General features: G+C 34.1%; 1 protein-coding gene across 2 annotated transcripts; it reads right to left on the bottom strand.

Annotated features, from left to right (window-relative positions):
• Window positions 1-1898: 1898 nt before the first annotated feature.
• LOC105840874 (ras-related protein Rac1) lies at window positions 1899-27253 on the bottom strand. Of its 2 annotated transcripts, none has more exons than XM_036291001.1 (3): window positions 26737-27253; window positions 25152-25539; window positions 1899-2730 (listed from the first exon to the last, which is right to left on the bottom strand). In XM_036291001.1, exons 1-3 carry the CDS (start codon window positions 26769-26771, stop codon window positions 2575-2577), a joined length of 579 nt encoding a protein of 192 aa, XP_036146894.1. In that variant the 5' UTR covers window positions 26772-27253; the 3' UTR covers window positions 1899-2574. The 2 variants fall into 2 exon arrangements, with proteins under 2 accessions (XP_036146894.1, XP_036146895.1); XM_036291002.1 differs by lacking the exon at window positions 26737-27253 and adding an exon at window positions 26563-26725.

Below are 27253 nucleotides of genomic sequence, written 5' to 3'. Positions count from 1 at the left end.
ATACAAAGCAGAGAAATCATTAAACTCAATTCGTCATTTATACTTGTATCACATACATCTACAACTCTTGTACAGTTAGTTAGCTATAAGCTCTGTCTTATTCACTCTGTTTCTCTCTTTTAAATTATGGTATAACACTTACAATAATGTTAACCAATTTAGTGGAAGAAGGAAGCCATGTTATACAATCTTATACTGTGCTACTAATGCTTAAAAAATAGTTTTTCTTTTAATTTTCTTTGCCTATTTATCCAGTTAATTGTTGTTTCAAAATTACAAACTCGCTTTGGAGACGAAATTGTTATATCATTGAACAAAATTAAATACGGGATGTGCACAGGAGAACATTGGACAGCATTTGATTATGTATCTAATTACATCTTCAATTATTGTAGATTATATGTATTTACAATTTCTCAAATAAATCTAGGATTTTTATAAACATAACAGTGTTTTTTGGAAGCTAACACAAATTCTGTTTGCAAAAACAACTCTATACTGAGAAAAAAGTAAATAACTAAATTTTTTAACATGAACAAATTTCTTCAGTCCAAAAGTATTTCATATATTTAAGTTTAAATATATAAATACTTAAACTTTAGTTCAAATATTTTATGTATTTAAATTTCTGTAGCTCAAGCATTTATGAAATTAAATTATATATATAAACTACTGGACAAAATTAGAGGAAAAAATCTTTCATATGATGTAGCTCGAAGTGTGACTTCACCCCTGCAAAGCCTTCACACTGTGGATCCAGTTTCAGAGTTACGCCCTTCGAAGTAATACCTTGTGAAAAACAAAAGTTGCAAGGTTGCAAAGCAAAGAAAGATGCACATGGGGAAAATCTAGGTAGGAAAGGAAACCTAACACAAAAAGAGGATAAAAACAAGATAGTTGGAGACTAAGGTATTTTTTTGTTTTGAATGTAAATCGTCCAAAACTACTGGACCCACAGCAGAAAAACTGCAGAGATCAAGTCAACACTTTGTGCTAAATCAAATCAAAAATTTAGATTTTTTGCTTCACTTTTACGAACTTAACGCTATTTCAAACTTTTGTTCCTCTAATTTTGTCCAGTAGTTTATATATAAAACTTTAGTTATTTATGTACATTTTTTATTTCAAATATTTATGAATTTAAATTAAATATATAAATACTTAAAAAATCTACGGTTCAAAGTTGTTTATGTAAAATGTTTAAATTTCTTCAAGTATTTTTCAAATTAAAAATAGGAAAAAAGGAAAAATAAAAAAATTTTAGTTTATATAATAATTTAGTTAATTCAAAATTATCGAGAGATATTCAAGATTATTGATTATTGATTAAATCTATTCAAAACTTGATTGATTCAACATTTTATTGAAATCCAATAATCTTGGTTGCTAGTAAATCATCGACTTGTATATAATTACACTGACAATCTCGCGGTGCATATTTATTTGGTAAGAGATATTGTGTCTCTTGACTAAATATTTGAATTGCAGGAATTTAATCTTTTTTATGTCACTATGTCGTGAGCTTTGTCAAAGTTTGCAATAACGATATTATATAAAATGTTCGGAAAAAATATTCATAATTGCTCTAAGTACTTGGAGAAATGTATACATTTGTAAAGTTACCATATTTATAAACATCTATATGAATATCGTCCGAACAAGTGGTTACCATTTATTCTACGCACATATTTCTAAAAAATATATTCACACACACACACACACACACACACACACACACACACACACACACACACACACACACACACACACACACACACACACACACACACACACACACACACACACACACACACACACACACACACACACACACACCTCTCTCTCTTTCTAAACTTGTAGCTTGATGCATACTGAAATCTCTCGATAAGGAAAATTACTTGTTTTTTTTCTCCTTTTTCTCTCACTTTAAATGTGTTAACTACACGCATCCTACCTAAAATGTACAATGGCAAATAGCATAAAATGGTTTTCCTCTTTGATTAAACTGATCAGTATACAGTCAGTGTTTGGACGCTTATACAATTATATGGTAATATTTTTTTCTTTACCATTTATCATATAATTATTAATTGTAATATTAATAATGTACTTCTAGTATATACTGTACAGCGGTTAGTTGTTATTTTGGCTTCTTTTATACTCTCTTTACTCAAAACATGATCGTGTTGCATTTACATCATCAGACTTTTGGAAATTTTGTTCGCGCAGACGGCGGAAAAACTCTTTAAAATTATTTTTCCTTCAAGTGCTGGAGGCCATATAAGAATGAATTTATATTTTGTATTTATGATTTTCCCTGTGTATGAACCCTCTTTTGTTTTGCTCGCTGGAAATTTATACCGAACTGATGTTTGTGCGTTTGTATGCCGACAGATGCATAACAGTTTGCATGACAAATTCTTTGCTGACATAAGTTGATTATAACTTCCAAATAGTTCGGTAATTCACTCGATTAATTCGGTGATGTGCAAGGTATGCACTGGAAATGAGAGACGACGAGATACACTTTTAACACATTCCAGTACCAACGTGCAAAGAGGGATACATTTAATATTATAGAAGGAAACATCTGCGCTTCGGTTTCACTTGCAGAACGGGGCACAGCACAGCGCGAATCGCTTCGTCAAACACAGTCTTCAAGCCTTTCTGCGTTAAAGCAGAACATTCTAAGTATTTGACAGCGCCAATCTCTTTTGCCATTGCCAGACCCTACAACAGAATAAGATATATTTGAACCAATAACAAATACTCGTAACAATAGTTGGATAAATATCGATTGAAACTGTTATTCATGAATTATTAATTTTCTTAATATTTATTGCTCTTAATATTTATTAACCGGGAAAATTACTTTGTGGAAAAAAATAATTACTCATAGACATAGAACCTTGCAACAAAACATTGCAATCTTGCGTATTATAATGCGATGTTTTAAAAATATTGTTATAATAAAATATAAATATGCAATATAATTTTAATATTACAGTAATATTTTAAACACCTTATGAAAACAAACCGCTAAAATTTTAGATGTGTTAAGTTCATGTTTATTATTACACAACAAAATTACCTTTTTAAAAAGATATAAAAAAGCGTCAAGTATATACGCGCGCAAGAAATGCCCTCAAAAATCTATTCTTGTAGAAAATAATTTTCATTTGGCACTACAAGTGTATAAAATTTTAATTAAATTTTTTTCCAAAAAGAACAAAAAATTAATTTTTTCTACAAAATTAATGATATAAAAAAATCCGCCAACTATAAAAAATGGATGTTTATGCGAACTAAACATCTACTTTTACAAATAACTATTTGTACAATTTAAATTATTGCAAATAAATATTTTATCACAAAAACTTGGCGCCGCTAAACCAAATAATTTGCTTTAATACAAAATCGCTTTTTTTACAATCTAATTTATATACTAAAATAATAACACAGGCACAAAAAAAGTGGTTGGTCCGGCGGACTAGACTAGTCAGTCCTTATGTATTTCGACCCGCTGAATCCGAATCCAAGGTCAGAATTGCAAAGTTAGCTCGCATTTTCTAACCTCAAAAAAAATTTTTTTTTTGATGTTGTTCCGGCGAACCAGACTAGTCAATCCTTATGTATTTTGACCCGCTAAATCCGAATCCAAGATCAGAATTTCCAAATTGGCTCATTTTTTCCTAACCTCAAAAAAAAAAAAATTTTTTTTTTATGTTGGTCCGGCGGACCAGAATAATCTATTTTTATGTATTTTGACCCGCTAAATCCAAATTTAAGGTCAGAATTGCTCAATTGGCCGGACCAAGATTTAAAAAAAAGAATTTTTTTTAGATTAGGAAGAAATGAGCTAATGCAGCAATTCTGACATTGAATTTGGATTCAGCAAGTCAAAATACATAAAGATAGACTATTCTGGTCCGCCGGACCAACATTAAAAAAAAAATTTTTTTTTAAGGTTAGGAAAAAATAAGCCAATTTGAAAATTCTGATCTTGGATTCGGATTCAGCGGGTCAAAATACATAAGAATTGACTAGTCTGATTCGCCGGACCAACATAAAAAAAAATTTTTTTTTGAGGTTAGAAAATGCGAGCTAACTTTACAATTCTGACCTTGGATTCGGATTCAGCGGGTCGAAATACATAAGGATTGACTAGTTTAGTCCGCCGGACCAACCACTTTTTTTTGTGTGCCTGTGTAATTACTTAATGACAAATATTAATTACTAAAATTACCATTTTTTACAATCAAAATCGTAATAGCATTATATACGTATAACATTATACACGCACGCATGAGAGAAAGAGAAAAAGAGAGACATTCGAACGTACGTACACATAAGAGACTGAAATATTAAAAATTGCTTCTTTATAAACGAAGTTATATCCCAGCAAACACAAAGTTACATGTAACGTGCTTGTTAGTTGTAATTTCCCACTCAATAATATAATTGCAATATAACACACGTGTTATATTACAATTACATTGTTGAGTGGGAAATTACAACTAACAGGTACGTTACATGTAACTTGGTGTTTGGTGGGATACTAAACAGTCCAGGGTTGGGAACGTTACCTTAAAAAAGTAACGCGATACCGTTACCATTACTTTTTGTAAAAAGTAACTCGTTACCGTTACTCATTACTTATTTTAGAAAGTAACGCGTTACCGTTACCGTTACTTAGAAAGTAACAATTCGTTACTTTTTGAAATGCTAAAGTAAGATGTTAGATTATAAAATTATATTATTTAATAATTAATATTAAAACTTAAAACTTTAAACTAGTTTCTAATATATAGCAAGCTTTTTTATATTAAATTCAATTAATAATTATTCTAGTTCTTTATATTAATATCTTTATTTTTTAAATATATTTATCTTTATAAGAATTTATATTGTAATTCACAAATATCATTTTGTCAAAAATTTTGAATAAACTTTGTTTTTAAAAATTAATGTCGTTATATAAGCATTCCAATATTCACTGCCAGTATTGAAAATCTATAGTTCACGTTTCCACACACACACACACACACACACACACACACGCACGCACGCGCACGCACGCACGCACACACACACACACACACACACACACACACACACACACACACACAGACAGACTTTTAGTACTAGCAGTGACTATCGGAATGCAACCTAAGATATAAGGTAGAGAATATTTTTCAAACATATATTTAAAATATATTATAAAATATGAAAATAAATATTTTATAATTGCATTTATTGCACGTAATCTATAGTTGAGCAGATAGGTTATACATTGTATGTATTTGCGTATTAAAGACGACTATCTAGAGTCTTTTAAATTTCAAAATAAAAGGTTTACGCATCGCATCAACAGGATATTTCAACAGGCATTCTCATGTGAAATTGACTTCCAGCGCCCTATGTCGAAATATTTTTATCCAATCAAGAATAATGCGCGCGACCAGCACGCGATCTATTGAACAAATATAAAAGATAATAGGGAACTAAAGTAACGATAAAAGTAACGGCTGAATTCGTTATCATTACTGTAAAAATGTAACGTTACCGTTACCGTTACAGACATAAACAAGTAACGATTGTTACCGAAAAAAAGTAAGGAAAACGGTAACGGTGTTACAAGTAACGCGTTACTTCCCAACCCTCTAACATATATGCGTATGTGTAAGGTAATGCAAGAATTAAAATAAGAATTAGAATAAAGATGATTTTACCTCTGCAAGCACAAGTATATTTAAAAATATATCATAAAATATCCGAGGTGGCGTTTGCAGAAAGATTAATCAGTTCAATTAATGTTAAAAATAGTACAAAAAAATAGTTCTGACTATCGACATGGTTAGATGGTGTGTATGGATGCGGACGCGTAGCGTGTGAGTGCGAGATTGAATTAGCATTTAAGAAGTAATTAGGTAAGATAGATTAAGGATTTTGGTATTATAGGATAGCGTTGCGTTTAGGTTCGTCGGATAAGTAGAAGTGAACAAGGAATTTTAGGAGGTAGTGAGTTGGGAAGCGAATTGTGACGAGGAGAGGTTAAGAGGTTGAGTAGGAAAACGTGGATAAGAATGATTAGAGAGACGAGAGGATTCAAGGGTAAAGGTTTAAAGAAAGGACAGAGGAAATTAGCGATGGATGGAGGGAAGCAAGGTAATAAAAAGGTGAGTTTCAAGGATCAAGGGTGAAGATATCAAGGATAGTACGGATAGGGAAAGCTTAGATAAGATTAGAAAAGAGGTAAGGTTGTTATCAGTGGAATTCAGAGAATTTAAAGAGAAAATAAGACAGGAATTGAAAAGTATAAAACTAGAGCAAGGAAACTGGGTTAGTAAGGTTAAGGAGTTAGAAGTGAGATTCGGAGGTTTAGAGAAAGAAGTTAAAGATATAGGTAAGTCGATTAAAGAAGAGAGATGAAGAAGGGGTATTGGGATATTAGAAATGATAGCACCAGAGAGGGAAGCCTAGCTGCTGACAGTAGAAGTAATAGTAGAGTAAGTTCTAGATACAGTTCGGACAGTAACAATGGAAAGCTTAGTGAGAAAGAAGTAGGTAAGCTCAAAAGATTGGTAGAGGAAAAGGAAAAGGAAATGAGGAGAAATAATATTGTAATAAGAGGTTTAAGAATAGAGGAAATAGATAGTTTGCAGAAAGATTGGCTAGAAAACATGATAAGGGAAAAGTTAGATTTAGATGTAAAAGTAACAAGATTTTGGTCAAGCAGGACAATAGTTATAGAATGCTTAGAAAATGATGCGATGAAAAGGGATGTTATGAAAAACAAGAGAAAACTTAGAGGGGAGCGTATTTTAATAGAGCAGGATTTAACATGGGAGGAAAAATGTGTGCAGAGAGATATAGCTAGGTGGGTAAGAGAGGAGAAAGAAAAAGGTAGGATAGCCAAGATAGGTACTGGAAGGGTTAAAATAAATGGGATCTGAAAAAAGTGGAAAGAAGTGAATAGAGCGCAGAAGGAAAAGAGGTCAGAGGTGAATGTAGGAGTAGGAGGAAAGAATGAAGGTGCAGAGCTAGGCAAGGAAGAAAATAGAATAGAGAAAAATAGGATTGAGGAGAGGTCGACAATAGGGGAAACATTAGGAGAAAAGGAAAACTAAATAAGCGCCAGAAAGGGAATAAAAAGAGAAAAAAAAATGGAGAAAAAAAAAGTGGCGGACGGACGGGAAAATTTTGTTTTGGAATATTGCAGGTATAGACAGGATAGGGAATTTTGGGAATATATTAAGGCTTTGAGTTTGTAAGATTAACGGAAACATGGGTGGAGGAAAAGAGTTGGAATAAATTAAAAGGCTTGCTGCATAGTACACACGTGTGGGATTGCTGTTACGCGGAAAGGACTAATAAGAGAGGTAGAGCAAAAGGAGGTTTTATAATAGGTAAAAAAAAGGGATGGGGAGTAAATGATAGAAAATTGATAGAATTGAGCGGTGAAGGATGGATAATATCTAGAATAGAAAAAGCATTTAAAAGGAAAGATCTAATAATTGTAACGGTATATAATCAAGGTTGTTGGGAAAAAATCAAAAATATAATTATAGATGTAGTAGAAAAAAATAGGAAAGATGTGATTTTAATAGATTTTAATATAAGAATAGGAGTTAGGAGTAGAGGAAGATAAGATAGGAGCAGGCAGGAAAAGCAAGGATAAGATAATAGGTAATAATGGTAAGGAGCTCGTAGAATTAATAAACGAAATAAGAGGTTATATTCTGAATGGAACAACAGAAGGAGACAGGGAAGAAGAGTATACTTTTATAGGCGAGAGAGAACACAGTTATAGACTGTTATAGCATGCGAAAATTGTATAGATAAGATTATTGAATTTAAAGTAGATAAAAGAGTGAACTCGGATCACATGCCCCTGTCAGTGAATATAAACATGGAGAAGAAGCAGAAGCATGAAGAGAAAGACCAAGGATTGGTGGAGAAGAGAACAAGGATACTTTGGGACGAGAATGCAAGAGTCTCATATGAGGAAAGAACAGAGGAAGCGGAGTAGACGGAAAATCTGGAAAATGAAACAACAGAGGAAATCTGGAAGAATTTAAAGGAAACAATTCTTGAGGCAGTAATTAAAAAAGAAGTAATTTAGAAGAAGAGAAAATTGGGCCACAAGGAATGATGGGATAGAAGCTGTACTAAGGAGAAAAGGAAAGTTCACAGAGCACTAATTAAGTGGAGGAAAGGAAGGATTACAAAAGAGGTGTATACGGAAGAAAAGAGTAAATTAAAAGCTTTCCTGGAGCAGAAATATGCTAACTGGAAAAAAGAGGAGTTGGAGCTTAAGGGTCTGAAAATGCGACAGAAGTCTGGAAGTTTCTAAACAAAAAAAGAGGAAGGAAAACGAGGGTAAATAACAATATAGGTAAGGAGGAATGGTACAAGCACTTCACGGGACTGCTGGAGGGAACGGTCAAGAAGAAGAATGAAAATTTAATAAAATACGGCGTTATTAACGGAGCAAGCAAAAATGTAAAGGAAGACGAGAAAGAGGAGCGAGAGATTAATGAAGAGGAAATCGGTAAAGCCATCGACAGACTGAAAAATAAGAAAGCTCCAGGAATAGATGGAATACCATTGGAAGCATGGCGCTATGGTGGTACGGCTATCAAGAGAGGACTTACAGAGTTATTACAGAAGATTTGGAAGGGTGGACGTATACCTGAAGACTCGAATACAAGTGTGATCCCGCCGTTGTATAAAAAAGGCGATCAGGAAAAGGCAGAGAACTATAGAGGCATTTCCCTGCTCTGCTCGGCATATAAAATCTATGCTGAGATATTAAGAAAAAAATTGGAAGAGGAATCGGAAAGGTTGGAGGCTCTCCTTAAAGGTCATTTTAGAAGAGAAAGAGGAACTATGGAAAACATATTTATATTGAACCATATTGTGCAAAGACAAAAACACAAAGAGGATAAGAAGATTTTCGCTATGTTTGTGGACTTGAAGGCGGCGTTTGATAATATAAAAAGAGAAAAATTATGGAGTACTCTTGAAAAAATAGGAATAAATAAACAGTTGATTGGGAGACTGGAGAAGATGTATGCGAGCACGAAGGTGACAGTCAGGACGGAAGGGATGACAGAGAAATTTTATACAAGCAAAGGAGTCAGACAGCTGTGTGATGAGTCCACTACTCTTTAACTTGTATATAGCAGATTTAGCCACTTGCGAAAAAGAGGAATAGAAGGTATAAAATTAGATAACGAAAGGATATGGTCGCTTGCGTATGCGGACGATATGGTTATACTAGCTAAGAATAGAGTAGGTTTAATGGATATGATGGATACGCTTAAGAAATTTTTTAAGTCAAAAGGTTTAGAGTTGAATACAGAAAAAACAAAAGTAATGATTTTTCATAGAAACGGAAAGAAGATAGGAAAGTAGAAATGGGAAGATTTCAGACAGGGATTTAGAAGAAGTTAGGACATTCAAATACCTAGGTTTCACTTTTAATAGGAAAGGAGATTACAGAAATCATATAAAAGAATTAGGAATAAAAGGTAAATTGGCAGCAAATAAGATATGGGGTTTGGGAGAAAAAATATGTAAAAACAATTTTAGCAAAAAATGTTATTTAGTTATCTATTATAGTTAAAAGTGTAATGTCATATGGAGTAGAAATATGGGGTTGGGAAGAAAAGAAGGAATTAGAAAAGGTAATGTTAGACTACGTTAGATGGATTTTTAATTTAGACTTCTGTAGCCCGAGATACTTAATGTCGAGAGAATTAGGTTTAGATAAATTAAAAATAAAATGGGATATCAGAGCAAGAAAATTTGAAGAAAAAATTAAAGGTATGAACGATAATAGGTGGGTTAAATTATGTTAGAATGAAAAAGCAATGAAGGGATGGAAAAATCAATATGGAAAGTTATTATAACAGGAACGGTTGGAGCTCGGGGCAATAGAGGGGTTAGAAAGTGGAGGCCAAGAAAATAGTAAAGGAATTGGAGTGTAAGGATAGGGATGTACAATGACAGAAGGAGGATAATAGGATAAGAAATGCAAGGTATAATACGATATACAAGGAAAACTTAGATAGTATAGATCGAAAACCTAGATATTTAAGTAAGAAAAGCGTAACAAGTAGATGCGACAGGGTAGGCATAAGAGCGTTAGTTAGATTAAGATGTGGAAACATGGAGAATAATAAGTGCTGGTTAGAAGAGGAAAAAAGATTGTGCGTATTCTGTAGAAAAGGAAAAGATATGTTAGGACATTTTATAGAAGATTGTGAGACAGCAAATGATTGGTTTAAAGAGCTGGTAGAAATAGGTTAGGGAGATTAGAAAAATTAGGAAGCGACGATCTAGATGATAAAGTTTTAAAGAGGTTCTGGAAAGAAAAGAAAAAAGTACAAAAAAAAAGGAGAGTAAAGATAAATATAGGGTAAGAAACTGAAGAAAGAGGAGTTTTAATAAGCGACATTTAGATATATAGGAATTAATACCTAGAAATATAACTGATTAGAAAGGAATGAGATTGGTAGTAAGAACGTTAGGCAAGTTTAGGTTTAATTATTAGACTCTATGTTTTGTTATGTTATGTTTCAACTAAGAAGGCTGTTAATTTGTATTTAAAATGTACTTATGTGATACATGTAAGAAAAATGTTATATAACACGAATGAAATTAGATGTGATAGTAGAATCACACATGTATATATCTGCGTAGAATTTAGCATTTTGTCTTGTTTCTTTGTATGTAGATTATTAGAAGTTTTATTTGTTTATAGACTGATAATATGGCTACGGACAAGACGTACCAGGTAATATTAGATTTAGTTTAGATTTAAGTAAGGTTTTGTGATTTAAATGATAGGTGGATGGATGGATGGAAGGACGAATGGATGGAAGTCTTAGATTGTAAACCAAGTCCCCTTCTTGGCGTTATGTAATGCTGAAGAGTAATAAATTATTATTATTATAGTTCTGACTATCACATGCATATTAATATATATATTCTGCACGCTACATTTATTCGCCCATGCCGCATGCAATATCCGTGTCGTGTGCAAAATGTAAGAAAGATAGAATTATGATGAGTGAGACGACGTGATACCGATTGGCCGGTGTCCAAAATCCGTTTCACTCAAGCAAGAGACGTCATTAGTATCGAGTGCGAGTGAAACAGATGTTTAGTAATGATTGGACACCGACGAATCGGTATCACGTCTTTTTACTCAATATAACTCTATCCTTCTTGAGCATGCAGCGTTGGTGAAGGATGTAACACCGGCGCGATCCCCACTTTTTTTGCTCCTTCCCGTTTTCACTTCACCGCGCGCCTAGCACACGTACGGCGCTTCGTGTGTGTAGGCGATAGCCGCGCTGGATTCCGAGAAACACCATTTCTGCTGGTTACATTCGTGTCGTGTGCAAAATGTACATCCGTATAAATGTATATAAACATAACGGGAAGCTGTCTTTCCAGCTCGTAGTTGGTAATGTGAACAAGTATATTAGATATTGTATTGTCACAAGTATTGTTCTTTTGTGAACATGTAAGTATCTGTTTTTAATTTGTATTACTTTTTACTCTTTTGTCTCTCTTTACTTTAATATTATTAAAATTATAAAAATACGTTAAATCACTACTATATATGCATATAATGCAACATAATAATATATGGAAAACAGAAACGAATGAAGCAAGAATTAAAATACAGTTAGGGTAAAAGTCTCGATTACTGTGCCCCGACCAGTTACTGTGCCCCTAATTTTATTTTTGCTTTTAAAAAATTCTGCGAATATATATTCGATAAAGTAAATAATTTTCGCAAAGTACAAACTGTATTTTACACATTAAAAAAGGAATTGTATAATTTTCTTGTTATAATGATATAAAAAATTAAATTTAAATTTTATGTTAGTCGAATTGGTGGTTTTCTTACCTTTCGTTTATTGAAATACTGAAAACATTACGTGTATAAAGAATTATAAGTACTTATATAATTAAGATATATATTTAATATTTCAGCATGCTTCAATTTAATCCATATAATATAATATTTTTACTTATGATAACCTTCAATGGTATGGATTATCCGAATACTCCGATAACTTCGCAGGAAAGACGAATAAATATAAAAATTGAACATATGCTAGTAAAAGTAAAAAATAATGAGCAATTTCAATTTGAAAGGAAACAAACTTTAGATTTTCACGATGAGTTTAAGGTTCCAAAAGCAAAAAAAGTGGATTTATTAGAGGCGGATGAAGAGAAAATCTATATTCCAGAAGAAGTGATTTGCGATTCAGTTGAAGAAACAATATCAACTGACTATAAGACACGCTGTGAAATACTGGAAAAGCGGTAAGACAAAACCCAAGATCGCTTTAAGGAGTTAGGCAAAAATTTAAAAAAGTTACATCGATACGACAATTACGACGATGGGAAAACTAAATCATTCAAGGTGGTAGTAAGCTGGAAAAATTAAAAAAAATTTCTGAATACACATTAGACCATTTCGAGGGGCTACATACACCCAGAAATTTTGAAAAAATGGATTTTTCATTTTTTGCACTCGTAAAGTACAAGGTCTTGAGAATATCCCTTGCAAGTTTCAAAAGTGATTTCTTAAAAATTGTCGGAGATACAGCGAGAAAGGTCCAAGCGCGTTCGACGATGCTGGGGCGCGATGGGCGCCTTCTAATCCTTCGCAGCAGATAGCTTACGCAAGAATATTACGCCGACAAGCTAGAATCAAAGCCTTTGATGCCGCTACATCTGGGAAGGATTCACTGGATGGCTCTGGAGTGGATGGCTCTGGAGTGGATGGCTCTGGAGTGGATGACTCTATGTAAGTTTAAAAAAAAATTATCTACGTTTTAACCAAATGTCAAACTTTAAACGCGTTTTTCTCGAAATCATGTTTTCAAAACGCGTGCCAAAAATATCTCGGAAACGGCTGGACCGATTTACTTAAAATTTGGAGGGCTTAATCTATACAAAAAAAGGCAGTCTTTATCATGGCCGTTTTTTTAGAGCTTTTTTAAAGTTAAAAAAACGACCGATTTTTACCCTGAAAAATCCCCTTTTTTCTTTAAACGGCCATTTTGCCAAAAATCGATATTTTAAAAATCGGCCACGATAAAGACTAGATAATATCATTCAGTTAAGAAAATTCTAGGCTTCTCTGTTTGAGATAAGTCCTGTACAAACTGCAATTGGCACCGCGGAGCACTTTTTTTCAACAAGGTCTTGCGACGAAGACAATATCTCCGCCATTTTTAAATATTTTTAGTTCAAATTTTTTCTGAAACATGTTCTAAGAATGTATTTTAAAGTAAAGAAAACTAGGATTAATTACATACATATGTTTCAAAAAAAAAATCGAGAAAAAAATCTATTTTTTACGTCTCTGGGTGTATGTAACCCCTTAATGAAGCACTTGAAAGGAAAATCATCATTCATGACATTGACATCGCTCGATAGGCTTCTCGAGAACAAGAAATAGAAAATACGGCAGAATTCAAAGCTTCAGAAAGATGAGTACAAAAATTAAAAACATAATATTGTGTCTAGAAAAATAACAAAATTTGTTACAAAAAGATCTCTGCTATCAAAACCTGATTTAGAAAATAAATGCGATACATTTATTACAAATGTAAAATATTATATTAATCGATACAGTGTGGAAAATATTTATAATTCGGATCAGAGTGGATTTCAGTTAGAATTTTATCCTGATCGTACTTTAGCTCAAAAAAGTATTAAAAACGTAGAATCTGTAGTACAGTCTATATCAGCAACCACGCATAGCCATACAATTCAACCGACTATTTCGGCCGATGGCAGATTATTATCACCTCTTTTTATACTATTAAAGGAAATTACAGGAACATTATTCAACGCGCTTAATATCTTCGTTACGACTTCAAAATCAGGCAAATTAACATCAAATCATGTTAAAACTTGGCTAAAAGAAGTATTTTTTCCGAATGTCGGGCCATCAGTATTGTTGTTAAATTCGTGGAGTGGACATTGTCCTAACATAATTTCAGAAACTAAACCAGATTCTGCAACAGATATTGTTTTCCTAACTATTCTGGTCGGTACAACGGGAAAAATACAGCCATTACACGTATACGGATTTCGGTTGTGGAAAAATTTTATTAAATACTTCTCTGATACTATTGTTATTGGATTTGGCTTTACCTTCACAATAGAAATAATATATTGAAATTACAATCATTAACACACAGTCAATTCTCGTCGCCCAGATTTCAAAATGTATTTAAATATGTGTGAACTAAAAGTGGATACGTACAGAATGTATACGATGAACACCTGCAGGCTATACCAATAGAATTTGAAACACCTTTGTTTTAAAAAACCACTTTTGTTTTAAAAAGAATTCTAAAGTAAAATGTGATCTTTGTAACGAAATAGCCATAATAACTTGTTCTTAGTATAGAAAATCGCTTTATATAACACATTTTTTACACGAACATCATCTTTGTAATACATATGTAATACATAAATGGAAGACATATATAAACAAATTCTGTATTGATTTCTTTAAAAAGGATGTGTTTCTAGATTAACACTGGTAAGATTTTAGCAGTTTTCCTTACCCATGCAACAAATATTGATGTTCTTTTACTTTTGCCTAATAAAAATTTTTATTGTATAAAATTATGTTTGTAACAATTATTCCAACCTCTTTTCCCTTTTCCTTTATTCTTTCTTTTATTTTTTCTTCATAATATTTTTTAATTAATATTTCAAACTTATTAATTTAAATTATATTATTTTTATTATCAAATAGTGCTATGTGCATATATTGTAAATAACATTATTATGCAAATAGTTATTGCAGTTTATATTTTATACTTTTCTCTTGATATGATATTTTGTTATATTATATTTGTACTTTTCAATATTAAAGGTATATTTTGCTTTATATTAATCTATATTCGCATTTGTAATAATGAAAATTTACGTCGGGTATTATGTAATTAGGATTAATCACTTCATCGGCATTGATGCCATATGGCGCGGAAAATATGTGTGCCCCAGGAGGCATTGACGTCATATGGCGCACATCGTTTATTTTTTAGTTGGCTAGATCGATTTGCATGAAGATTGATATCCAAAGGTTTTTTGTGTCGCTGAATATGAATTCAAGGTCCAAACTCCAAAATTCAAAATGGCGGACTCAAAATAATCAAAATTTTCCGATTGTTATGAAAGCTGGTATCTAAGGGTTTTTTGGGGTCGCTGAGTACGAATCCAAAGTCAAAACTCCAAAATTCAAAATGGCGGACCCAAAATAAACCCAAATTTAGCAATTAAAAAATCCCTGTATTATAAATTTTATCCAAATTAAAATATTTTCGGTCCGCCATATTAGATCCGCCATTTTAAATTTTAAAATTCTGATGTCTGATTCGTAATCAGCGACCCCAAAAGTATTTAGATACAAAGTATCTTTGAATTGCGATTACTTTTTTTTCTTGCCCACAGGGGCACAAACAGTGAAATTTCGCCTGCCGACAAAGTGATTAATCCGTTTTATGTTCTAATATAAAATTATACGCAGAAGAAACAATTATTGAGTGTGACGCGACTAAAAAAATAACGCAACATTATTTCTAGCGCGGCGCTTATAGCACGAGATTATCATCTCGTTTTACCAATAATTGGGAATAGTGGAACCCATATGTTATTATATATAAATGGATTCGACTTTTAATGCTCTTTAATTTTTGTCCTTACAAAATTTTCAAAATGTTGCAAAAAAGGGGTGGGGATGAGAATAAATTAAAAATTTGAAATTTTTGAAAAATATGAATACATTATAAAGAGTATAAAATGCCATAAAACTTTTGTATAGAACATTTTTTCATAAACCTTATACTAGGCACATTCAGAAAGTAAGTTTCGTTTGTATGCGTTGCCCCGACAATGCTGCAATCGCAGTTCGGCGCATGCGCGGTAGTTGCTCTAAGTCAAGGAGAAGGAGATGACGCGATTTTGAAATCACTGTATGTTGCTTACGCTTTATAGTGCTTAATTAGAATGGCGAAGTTAATTAAAAATCCCGCCACTTGTGACATTAGATGTCATTCGTTTTCTGAATGCAAAGAACACTAAAGCAATCGATATTCATCGACAAATTTGCGAGGTATACAAAGAAAATGCAATGAGTGATTCAATGGTAAGAAGATGGGTCCGACAGTTCAATAAAGGACGTGATCAAGTGCACAATGAGCTATCTCCTTACCACTAAATCACTCATCGCATTTTCTCCGTACACCTCGCAAATCTGTCGATAAATGTCGACTGGTTTAGTGTTCTTCGCATTCAAAAAACGAATGACAGATCTAATCTCACAAGTGGCGGGATTTTCAATCAACTTCGCCATTCTAATTAAGCACTTTAAAAAGCGTAAGCAACATAGTGATTTCAAAATCGCGTCATCTCCTTCTTCTTGACTCAGAGCAACTACCGCGCCAAACTGCGATTGCAGCATTGCCGGGGCAACGCATACAAACGGAACTTACTTTTGAATGTGCCTAGTATTTTCAAAGATATTTGCCAAAAACGAAAAAATGCGTTATTTTCGAGAGGTGGTTTCAACCCCTAAACATCGAGATACGCCGCTAAAAAAAAATATGGATCTAATATTTTTTTATGTTCTACAACATATCTAAAGCGCATTAAAATCAGTGAGGGACGCTTTCGTCAGTTTCCTTGTGAGTGTCTCGACGATTTTAATTTAAAATTATTCGCAGGTTCCTTAATTCTGGTATTTAAATGTCTTTTTGTCTGTCCTACATATAACGTGTTACAATTTTTACAGCACATTTTGTAGACTACATTATTCATTAGATTTATGTCGGTTATGTCCTTCTGCACCTTAATAAACATGTTTAATTTGTTGAGGCAACGAAAGCCAACCATGAACAAATCTTTATTAACAAAAGATGAGACGGCTTCAGATATGTGCCTAATATAAGGTAATACAAAATATTTTTTCTTTATGTGTTGACTTTCCGTTGTACCCTGATTAGTTGATTTGAGAATCTGTAAGTTTTATTTGATTGTTTCTTAAGTTTGTTATTAATTTCATAAAAAATAAAACTCAATGGATAACCGTTGTCTAGTAATATAGTGATGCAAAATTCGAGGTTCTTTTGCCAAAAAGATGGATCTGACAACATAACTGCTCTATCTATTAAACTATAGATTGTTTCTATTTTGTGACAATAAGGATGATGCGAGAAAAAACGACAAATATATTCCTAAAAACGTATCTTTATGAAACCAATCAATTATAATCTCGTTCTCCAATCTCAATAAAAGATCTAAGAAGCTGAGACAACATTCTTTTTCAAGTTATAAGTAGTAAATGGAAGCTGTTAAACATGTTGACAGTTTCGGTGATTTTTGTCATTCTTGAATCCCTTTTATAAAGCTTTAAACAGAATAAAGGAAATTAAATAATTAAAGAAATTACTTCACACAATTTATGTTTCCTTATGAAAACAGCTTCAATATCTAATAATTCCGAAACTGTCTAGAAGAACATATATTTATTAGGCTTTTTCGACTAGTGCTGAATCAATGTGCTGAATCAATTTTGCTTTATCAATTTTGGAACTGAGTTCAGAAATGCCTTGTATAAGTATTGTAATGTGAACATTAATATTAATAAATGTGATAACGTATATGTATTATATTACATATTTTATCTAAAATACACCTGAATTCCATATAACTTAAGAATTCCATATAACTAAAATATTATGTGCGAAAATCGTTTTTCAATAGATTTTGAAAACAATTTGTTACACATGTAAATCAAGCTGTTTCGTGTAACTGGTTGAAATTTTAAAACAATTTATCGTGTCAAACTTGAGCTATAAAGCCTCGAAATTAAGTCCTTAACATAGGGAAGATAAGCAGTACGTAAAAAAATCGAACGTTATGGTTTACAGACAAAATCCTAACAACAGATTTTCTTAAAAAACTAATATTTGTTAGAACATATTATTTATATTAAATTAAAACAAAGCTTACAATAATTGCCTATGCTGTTTTTACGAAAATTTAATCAAAAGTTTATTATTGTGATCCCAACTACAAGTAGCGAGTGACTCATTCACAGCATAGCGGCAACGTCGCGCCGAACAAGAATGGGAGAGAGAAGATAAAGCGAGTATTTGCGTAGGAGAATTGAGCATGGAGAAAAAAATAACAGGAGAGAATGTAAGGTTTTTTGGTGAGAATAGCCAGAAAATATGATTGGTTATCCACAGTCTTCTTTCTTGTACACACGCAGACATCTCTCTTACTTCTTTAGTAGTCCACAGTACAAAGCAAGAGTAAAAGAGAACGATCTTCATAGCGTGCGAAAAGCAAAAATGACTCTGCTTTTAGATGCCTAATTGGGAAGGAATCCGTTGAAAGAAATGGATTCTTATCCATGGCCGCCATTTGTAAAGAGAGATAGATACAAAGAGAGAGAGAGTGAGAGAGGAAGGGAGGGAGGGAGGCAGGCAGGGAGGAGGGGGAGAGAAAGGGAGAGAGGGGGGTGAGAGGGAGAGAGGGGGAGAGGAGGAGAAAAAGAGAGATCATCTTTATAATAATACAGCTCACAGATGCGACTTGTTTTGCTGAAAGTATTAAGTTTAACACCTCTTGCAGCACTGTCACGCCATTTATTAAACATTATTTCCGCAAGCTGTAAAAAAACTTTTCTTTTTGGAAGCATCTTTTTCCCACCTTTTGTAGTACATCCACGTAACCAACACGTCATTTCACAATATAAATAACAGGTAAACAAACTGAGATACAGCCGGATTGATCGGATAAAGTTAATTATTGCAAATGGCAGCCATGGATAAGAATCTATTCCTTTCAGCGGACATCCTCCCAATTAGAGGTATAAAAACAAGGCCACTTTTGTTTCACGGAGATTGTCCTCCTCTTCTCTTACTCCGTAGTCCAAAGTAATCCACACTAATTTGGCGTCTATAGCGTTTCCTCCCTACGTCTGTTTAGCCCACTGAAATATAATATAAACGGAACAAATGCGGCGGTAAAATGTTAAAAGTGATTCCTGTCCCGTTTTAAGGGAGTTCCTCTGCTCAGGCCGGCATAACAAGTGGCACAGTATAACAGTATAACAAGTATAAAAAAATACTAAAATAACCATTTTGTTGCCTTATTTTTTTTGCTGTATATCACCTAAAGTTAATAATAGTGAATATGAGAAAAAATTCGCCTATAAAATATCTTTATTACTGAAATAATTTTTTAAAAGATTGAAAATAAACATTCTGCACTATTATATCACCTTTAAATAACTAAATACAACAATTTGAAATTCATGTTATATGATTAGCACATTTATCACACTTAGGTGCTGTATTGCTTCGATTATTGTAAACTTTTTTTATCCTATCAATTATTTCACTCAAACAAGTGCACCATTTCAAAAATTTAACAGTACTTTTCTGGACAGCTAAGATGTATAGTAAAGTTTCATTAATATCTGTTCATTACTTCTATGTTTAATACAATAAAAACCAAAAAATTATGAAAATTCATCAATTCCCATAAGAGCCCATGTAAATAAAATATTTAATATCTAAATAATTAGCCAATTCAGTTTTCTGAAATTTTGACAGTCAATTTACAGCACTAATTTGAACTTCTCTACAAAGTTTCATAAAATCTGTTTATTTTGATTTAGAACTCCCTTAATGTACAGTTCCATAAAAAGTTTATAAACGCGTTAATTAAAAAGAGACAAGGATATTTCTCAGGACCCTCTTTGTCGGATCGTGACACTAGCGCTCGCACTCGTTCCGGTTATATTTCAGTGGTTTAGCCATGTTGCAGATTATATCATTCCGCCTGTTATTCTTTCCTCCATGCGTGTAAGTTTGACTTCCACTTTATTTCTCTCACTGCTCCCGTGCAATGCAACGTCGCCAGCTCTCCGTTCACTCTGTTGTGAGATTGTGTATGTTATGTGCGTGTGCACATGAACATGAAGTGCCACAAGTGTGTAGTCCAGTGGTGTTCAAAGGTGTATCATCTTTTGCTTACTTTAACCTTTTGATCGCCGGCATTGAAAACTTATTCTCTTAGAGTTCCAAACTGTCATACTTATATCTTAAATATAATTCCGTATAATGTTTCGATCATCGTTGCGTTAATATATTTCCGGCGGTCAAAAAGTTAATGTTATTTACGTTCTATTTTCTGCGAACTGTTTTTGAGCAAGACTGAAAGGTACATAATACCTTAATAAGTTGAAAGTCCTAATTAAGTCATTAATCAAAAAACTTGCATCGACAATAAGTGATAGTGCTATTACATAATAATTACAAGAAAAAGATTATATGAAATTATGTATGAAGACAAAGGTATTAGAATACAGATACAAAAATATTTATGTAACTTCTCTCTTATTCCAAGCAGTAATACGCAAATGTTTACAGAAGCTCAAGCACTATGTTTAGGTGTAACAATATATATAAATAATGGACTATAATACACTATCAATAATGCATTGCAAATTTATAATAATAAAAAAGAAGAAAAAACGAGCCGTAAGGAATCAACGTTGTTATTTATGCGCAAGATAAAATTCAAGGCAAATATCTTTAGGTATATTTAATGACAAAAAACCATGTTAAAAGTAAACGTTTCTCCTACACTAATTCTTTGTACTAAAGAGCTCAAAGTATAGCTGAAACTTTTGCTTAACCCATTTAAGACCAAATGTCCATTATTTTTTTTCTATGTTCAACGCTCAAACTTTTTACATAGACGTCGTAGAAAAAAAAATTGGCATAGCATTTTCGAGTTTGAAATCTCCTCTTTCGAATTCCAGCGTCAGAATTGACGTACAAAGCGAGTAAAAAAAGTTATGGTCCATTTTTCCAAAAAGAATATTTTTTGACATTTTTTTTTCCAAAAATTCCATATTTTGGATGCAAAAATGTTTTGCAGAATTATTGCAATAGGGATAAATCGTGGAATAGATATCTGCTCTTTCAAATCCTATTGCAATTTTTCAAAAATTCAACATGGCGGATTTAATATGGCGGTCAAAAGACGGAAAAATATATAAACAAAATATTTTCGATTTTCTCACTTTTCTCGTAATATCTCTTTAAAATACTTTAAAAATACATAAGCTTATTATTTTATGTGAGTCGAGATTATAATAATACATAATAAATACAAATAATGACTGTTTCTTTTAAGAAATGCGAAAAAAACAATTTATCGCCAAATAATGGAAAAAAGCTATAAGCAAGTGTTCATATCTAGTATTTCATTATGCTTACATTTACGCATACACCTATGTACATCAAGTAAATAAACTAATACACACACTCACGCACTCACGCACGCACGCACGCACAGATTATCTTCTTATTTTCACATTCTTTAACCGTCAAAATATGTTGCCGTTGCCCGACTCTCACCGCGAGAAGGTAAATGTGAATTAGTTTTTTGTTATTTTTTTAAAAGAATCTTTATTTTCAATATATTATGAAATTGATAAGCGTTCTCTTTCATTTTGGCGGCTAAAAAATGTAAAAATAAGATTTTATATATATATATATATATATATATATATATACACAGCTGTGTGTGTGTGTGTGTGTGTGTGTGTGTGTGTGTGCGCGCGCGCGCGCGTGCGTGAGTGTGTGTATTAGTTTATTTACTTGATGTACATAGGTGTATGCGTAAATGTGAGCATGATGAAATACTAGATATGAACACTTGCTTATAGCTTTTTTCCATTATTTGGCGATAAATTGTTTTTTTTCGCATTTCTTAAAAGAAACAGTCATTATTTGTATTTATTATGTATTATTATAATCTCGACTCACATAAAATAATAAGCTTATGTATTTTTAAAGTATTTTGAAGAGATATTACGAGAAAAGTGAGAAAATCGAAAATATTTCGTTTATATATTTTTCCGTCTTTTGACCGCCATGTTAAATTTTTAAAAAATCGCAATAGAATTTGAAAGAGCAGATATCTATTCCACGATTTATCCCTATTACAATAATCCTGCAAAACATTTTCGCATCCAAAATATGAAATTTTTGGAAAAAAATGTCGAAAAATGTTGCTCTTTTATGGAAAAATGGACCATAACTTTTTTTACTCGCATTGTACGTCAATTTTGACGGTGGAATTCGAAAGAGGAGGTTTCAAACTATCGAAAATGCTATGCCGATTTTTTTTTCTACGACGTCTATGTAAAAAGTGAGCGTTGAACATGGAGAAAAAATAATGGACATTTGGTTAGGTTAGGTTAGGTTAAGTTAGGTTAGGTTGGTCTTAAATCTCCCTGGGGGCGGTCGCGAGGGCCGCGATCGCCTCCGGGGAAAACTGGAGGGCGTTCGCCTCCTTCTGCTCCGTGATCATGGAGCGGAGGGAGGCGGACGAGAGGGTGAGGAGGGGGGAGATTAGTCCACCCCCCTCGCCCTCTGTGAGCGGGTGGGACGGTGGCGAGGGTCGCCGCCGCCGCCGCCGCTGCCTCCGGGGGATCCCGGCGCATCTTAGGGATGCGGGGATCACCCGGAGGGGAGAGGGATGACGGCGTGGGGGGGCTGCGGGGGGGACGGCCGGGCGCGTCTAGCGCCGGGCTCCCCCCACCGTTTGCCTCCCCGCCGCCGATCGGATGGTTGGGGGGGGCCCTCGTTGCTTGGACGAGAGCCCGTACTCGGGATGGTCGATGGGGAGAGGAGTGGGGGTGCTTGGCGCCTGGGCTCGTGCGCCTCATTTGTGAGGGGCGGGCCCCGTGCCTCCCCCCCTCCTTTCCCCACTGAGGGCGCGCCGCTCCGGTTTGATGGGAGCGGTGACGTTGAGAGGCGGAACGGGCGGGGCGGCGCTGCGTCGATAGCGTCGACGACGGCGGCGCCGCCCCGCCCTCCCCCGGCCCGCGTCGTTGGAACTTCGATGCCGGCCGGGGTGTGTAGGCGGGTGGACGGGCGAGCGCGTTGTGCGATGCCGCCCGTTCACCCGCCCCCCTCCGCCCGGTCCCGGAGAGTTGGGACCGGGCGAGAGGCATGATGTTGCGCGCCCCCCCCTCTGATTCTCTCCCCCCCGTCGGGGAGCGGAGGGAGGGGTGCGCGATCGGGGGAGGCGGCCTTTGCGACAAGTTCGGGGCGGGGACCGGGATCCCCGCTCGGCTGACCGACCCCGACGAGAGGTAGACCCGGGGGGTGGATGGCCCCCCTCGGGTTGGGGAGGGGCGGAAGGGGGTTCTGTCCCCCTTCTGTCCCTCCACGGGATGAAGGGTAAAGGACCCATAGGGCGCGGGCTCCCCGGAAGTAATGCTACAGCAGTTCCCGGGGAGCCCGACGAAACGCCCAGACGGCCATCCGGAGTGGTTTTAGTCGGTAGGCCTGCCCGTTGCACACCGAGGGTGCGAGACCGCACAGGTCCGATTCGCACCCGAGGGGGCGGGAGTCCGACATACCCCGGGCTATTCCCGGAGGCCCGGGGATCCATGAGGATTTCCACTCCGTAAGCAAAAAAAAAAAAGGTTGGTCCTAAATGGGTTAAGAGGTCAGGAGCAGTTAAAAGGCCAAAAAAACACTTTTTTAAGGATTTTTCCTTTAAAGCTACAGTATTATATTTAATTTATGAACATTGACACTGTGTTACATAACATTTAAAGAAAATTCAGAAAAAATTTTAAGTAAAAATATTAAAATTTTAAAAAATTATAGTAAATAACAAAAGCCACGTTTAAAAAAAAACACGATTTGCCGTGCCAACTGCTGTGTGAAGCTGAATTATGTGAAACAGAAATTTACAAAAAATTTAGTTTGTACGTGAAATTTTCTAGTCCTTAATCAAAGATTTTAGGAAAAAATTAATTTAGGACAAAATGGCACCTGCCAAAAGTCAAACTTTCGTTAAAAAAGCGCCCATTTTTGTACATAAAATTGAAAATATAAGTAAAAAAATTCTTCAAGGACTTGCATTTTATGTTAGAAGAGAGTACGTAAAATTTCAGATTGATCGGTTGAATAGTTTTTCAAAAATCTTTGGTACCGTCTTTGAAAATGCATTTCTGAGAAAAATGTGTTTAAAGTTTTAAGTACTGTTTACGTATTTCATTCAAAAATTATGTGATCAATTTAAATAAAAGGTGTATATTAAAACTTACACAGTCATCAATTTTAGGCCCATATAGTACATCTTCGCCTTCCATAGCCACCTCTAACTAAAATATTAGTCGGTGAGAGAGCAGCTGCTGATAGCTTCTCCTTCCTAACAGTCGCGCTTGACCTGAGAGACTGATCTTTGCAACCTTGCTACTTTAACAGTTTTAGTCGGATCGACTTGAAAATTTAATGAGATATTCTCGAGATGTTATACTTTCAGAAATTACAAAAATCCAAAAAACAATTTTTTTTAATTACTGACTTCCCTGACCTCTTAATTAACATGGTTTTGTCATTAAATATGAAGATATTTGTGTTGAATTTTATCTTGCACACAAATAACAATGCTGATTCCTTATGGCTTGTTTTTGCTACTATTTTATTATTAGAAATTTATTAGAGTCCTTATCAATTTACTATTTTTTGTATTAAATTTATTTGTTTTTTAATTTGATGCTTGTATACATATCAAAAAATTATCCATTCAAATTAAAAATATTTACAGATTATAATATTGCTGCAATACTGTTCTGCAATATTTAAAAAAAAAAAGATATTTTACTGTAGTTGTAATATTACAGCAACATCTTTAAATATCACAGTTTTTGCAATATCACAATAAAATATTTCTGTAATGTTTCTGCAATTTTTTGTAGTTACAAAACTATAGTTATACTAAAACTATAGTTATTTTTCTGTTAATTTCTTATAATATTTTAAATACAAAATTTAAGTACAAAAATCTTACATTTCTATTACTAAATTAGATTTATTATATTAAACATTCATAATAATTATTAAATATATATCAATAAAATTATTACTTGCATTATCAATTTTCTCAATCTTTAACTTGCATTAACCAGAATTGAAAAATAAAAATTATTAAAAATATAGGCCAAAGTCTTGTGACTACATTATGAAAAATAACGTATCAGAGAAACAAACCTGAGGGTAAGTAATAGGAGCTAGTTTTTTGTCTTTTAAACGCTCAATAGTCTCCTTGTCCTCACGCAGATCTAGCTTAGTGCCAACTAAAATAATTGGTGTAGCAGGACAATGATGACGTACTTCTGGGTACCACTTGGCACGCACATTCTCAAAACTCGCTGGATTTACCAGTGAAAAGCAAATCAGAAAGACATCAGTTTGTGGATAGGAGAGTGGTCTTAATCTGTCATAGTCCTCTTGGCCTGCTGTGTCCCATAAACCGAGATTAATTGGTTTCCCATCAACCATCACATTTGCGGAGTAGTTATCAAACACTGTTGGAATGTATTCTCCAGGAAATGCATTGGTAGTGTAGCTTATCAATAAGCACGTTTTACCCACCGCACTAGAAAGAGAGAAAGAGAAAGAAGGAAAACAGAAATAACAATATGCACAATCATCTGTTACATTATCTTGCTTTCATATTAAATTAATATTCTTACTTATACATGAAACATTGTGATAATCTCACTTCTATATAATTTAATTTTCTTTAAAAAATTTGATAATCTTAAATTTCTCTTAGCAAAATACTTTTTATTTCATATTATATATTACTATTTATATTTCTCAACAGTATTTCAATAGTTATTTAAAGAGTATAATATAATTGTTTTGATAATAATAGTTTAAAAAAATGATATTATTAAATAATAATAGTATTAAAAAATTTGTTTGTTTAAAGATATTACTATTTTCTGACATTTTTCTTTAACTCATGAAAATTATTATCAAATAATAAGAGAAAATATATTATTCTTAATAAAACTACAAAACTTCATGTAAATTATATCATTTTATAAAATTTATCATTTAAAAAAAGCTTTTAAAATAAAAATGTTTTCTTTCATTTAATTTAAATACAAAAACAGAGCTTTAAATACATAAAAATTTTAGAACTAAAGAAATTAAATATATAAATTAATTAAAATTTAAATACATAAGTTATTTAAACTAAAAAACTTAAATATAAAAAAACTTAAATATAAAAAATACTGGAACTAAAGAAATTTATATACATAAAATACTTTAACTGAAGTTCTACTATTTATATTAATATTATCTAATATATTTAACATGAATGCAAACTGAATCAAATCGAAAAACTAAATTAACTTTTTTTCAATATCGATCTAAACAAGGATTGTTCTGATTCTGATTCTGTACTTCCACCCTCTCCCCCTCCCCCCAAGATTCGTCATCGATAAGAATGGTCACGCGGGCACGCGGAAAATGGTAATGTGCTTGTGAAAACGTGAGTCGATGTCGTTTCGCGCGAGCCTCGAATGCGCACGGGCGTGGTAGCCTCGTCTCGCTAGCAAGGCTATTACGCTCGTAATCCACAAAAAAATAAGGACACAAAGCTAACGTCATTCCGAAAGAGAACAACAGTCTTCACAGCGCCGAGTAGCGGCAGATCTCTCGGATCTTATCGTGGATCCACGGTCATTCCTTGTCGCATACAAGAAAGCTTGAATTTCCGAATATGCGCCGCCAACAGATAGACTCCCCACTACGGTGGTGCACCCTGCGCGTTACGTACCCGTCACCGACGACCACACACTTAATAGCCTGCATCCTGGATCCGTCCAAATCCGTCCGTAAACACACAGAAATCACGTAGAATCGTACGGTGCACTAACAAGTCGATTCTAAACGGGAGGGAGAGAGACAGAGAGGGGGGGGGGGGGGCGAAAGAGACAAACGGTGCGGGACGTATAGGAAGGCAGTGAAGATGAAAATGAGGAGGAAGAGGAGCGTGTCGAGAAGATAGATGGGAAGGACGTGAAAGAAAAAAGGCGCGAGAGGAAGTGCGATAGACACAGCGATACGATTGAGGTTAGAACGTGACAGAGATGCGTGAGAGGCGCGGTAAGGCCCAGTCAAGTCCAGTAACTAAATAATCAAATAATCAGCCTAATGAGCTGACTAGTCCGCTCGTTTTTGATCGGCACGAGAATATGAAAACACAATAATAATCGTAACGAGAGGTACAGACTCACTAACGAAGCGAAACTTTTCTGTCGGCACCTTTGATATTAGTAAAATCACAGCGCACA

Source organism: Monomorium pharaonis, chromosome 8 (genome assembly GCF_013373865.1).
Source record: "Monomorium pharaonis isolate MP-MQ-018 chromosome 8, ASM1337386v2, whole genome shotgun sequence".
Classification (NCBI taxonomy): domain Eukaryota; kingdom Metazoa; phylum Arthropoda; class Insecta; order Hymenoptera; family Formicidae; genus Monomorium; species Monomorium pharaonis.
This window is presented reverse-complemented; position numbering and strand designations above follow the sequence as displayed.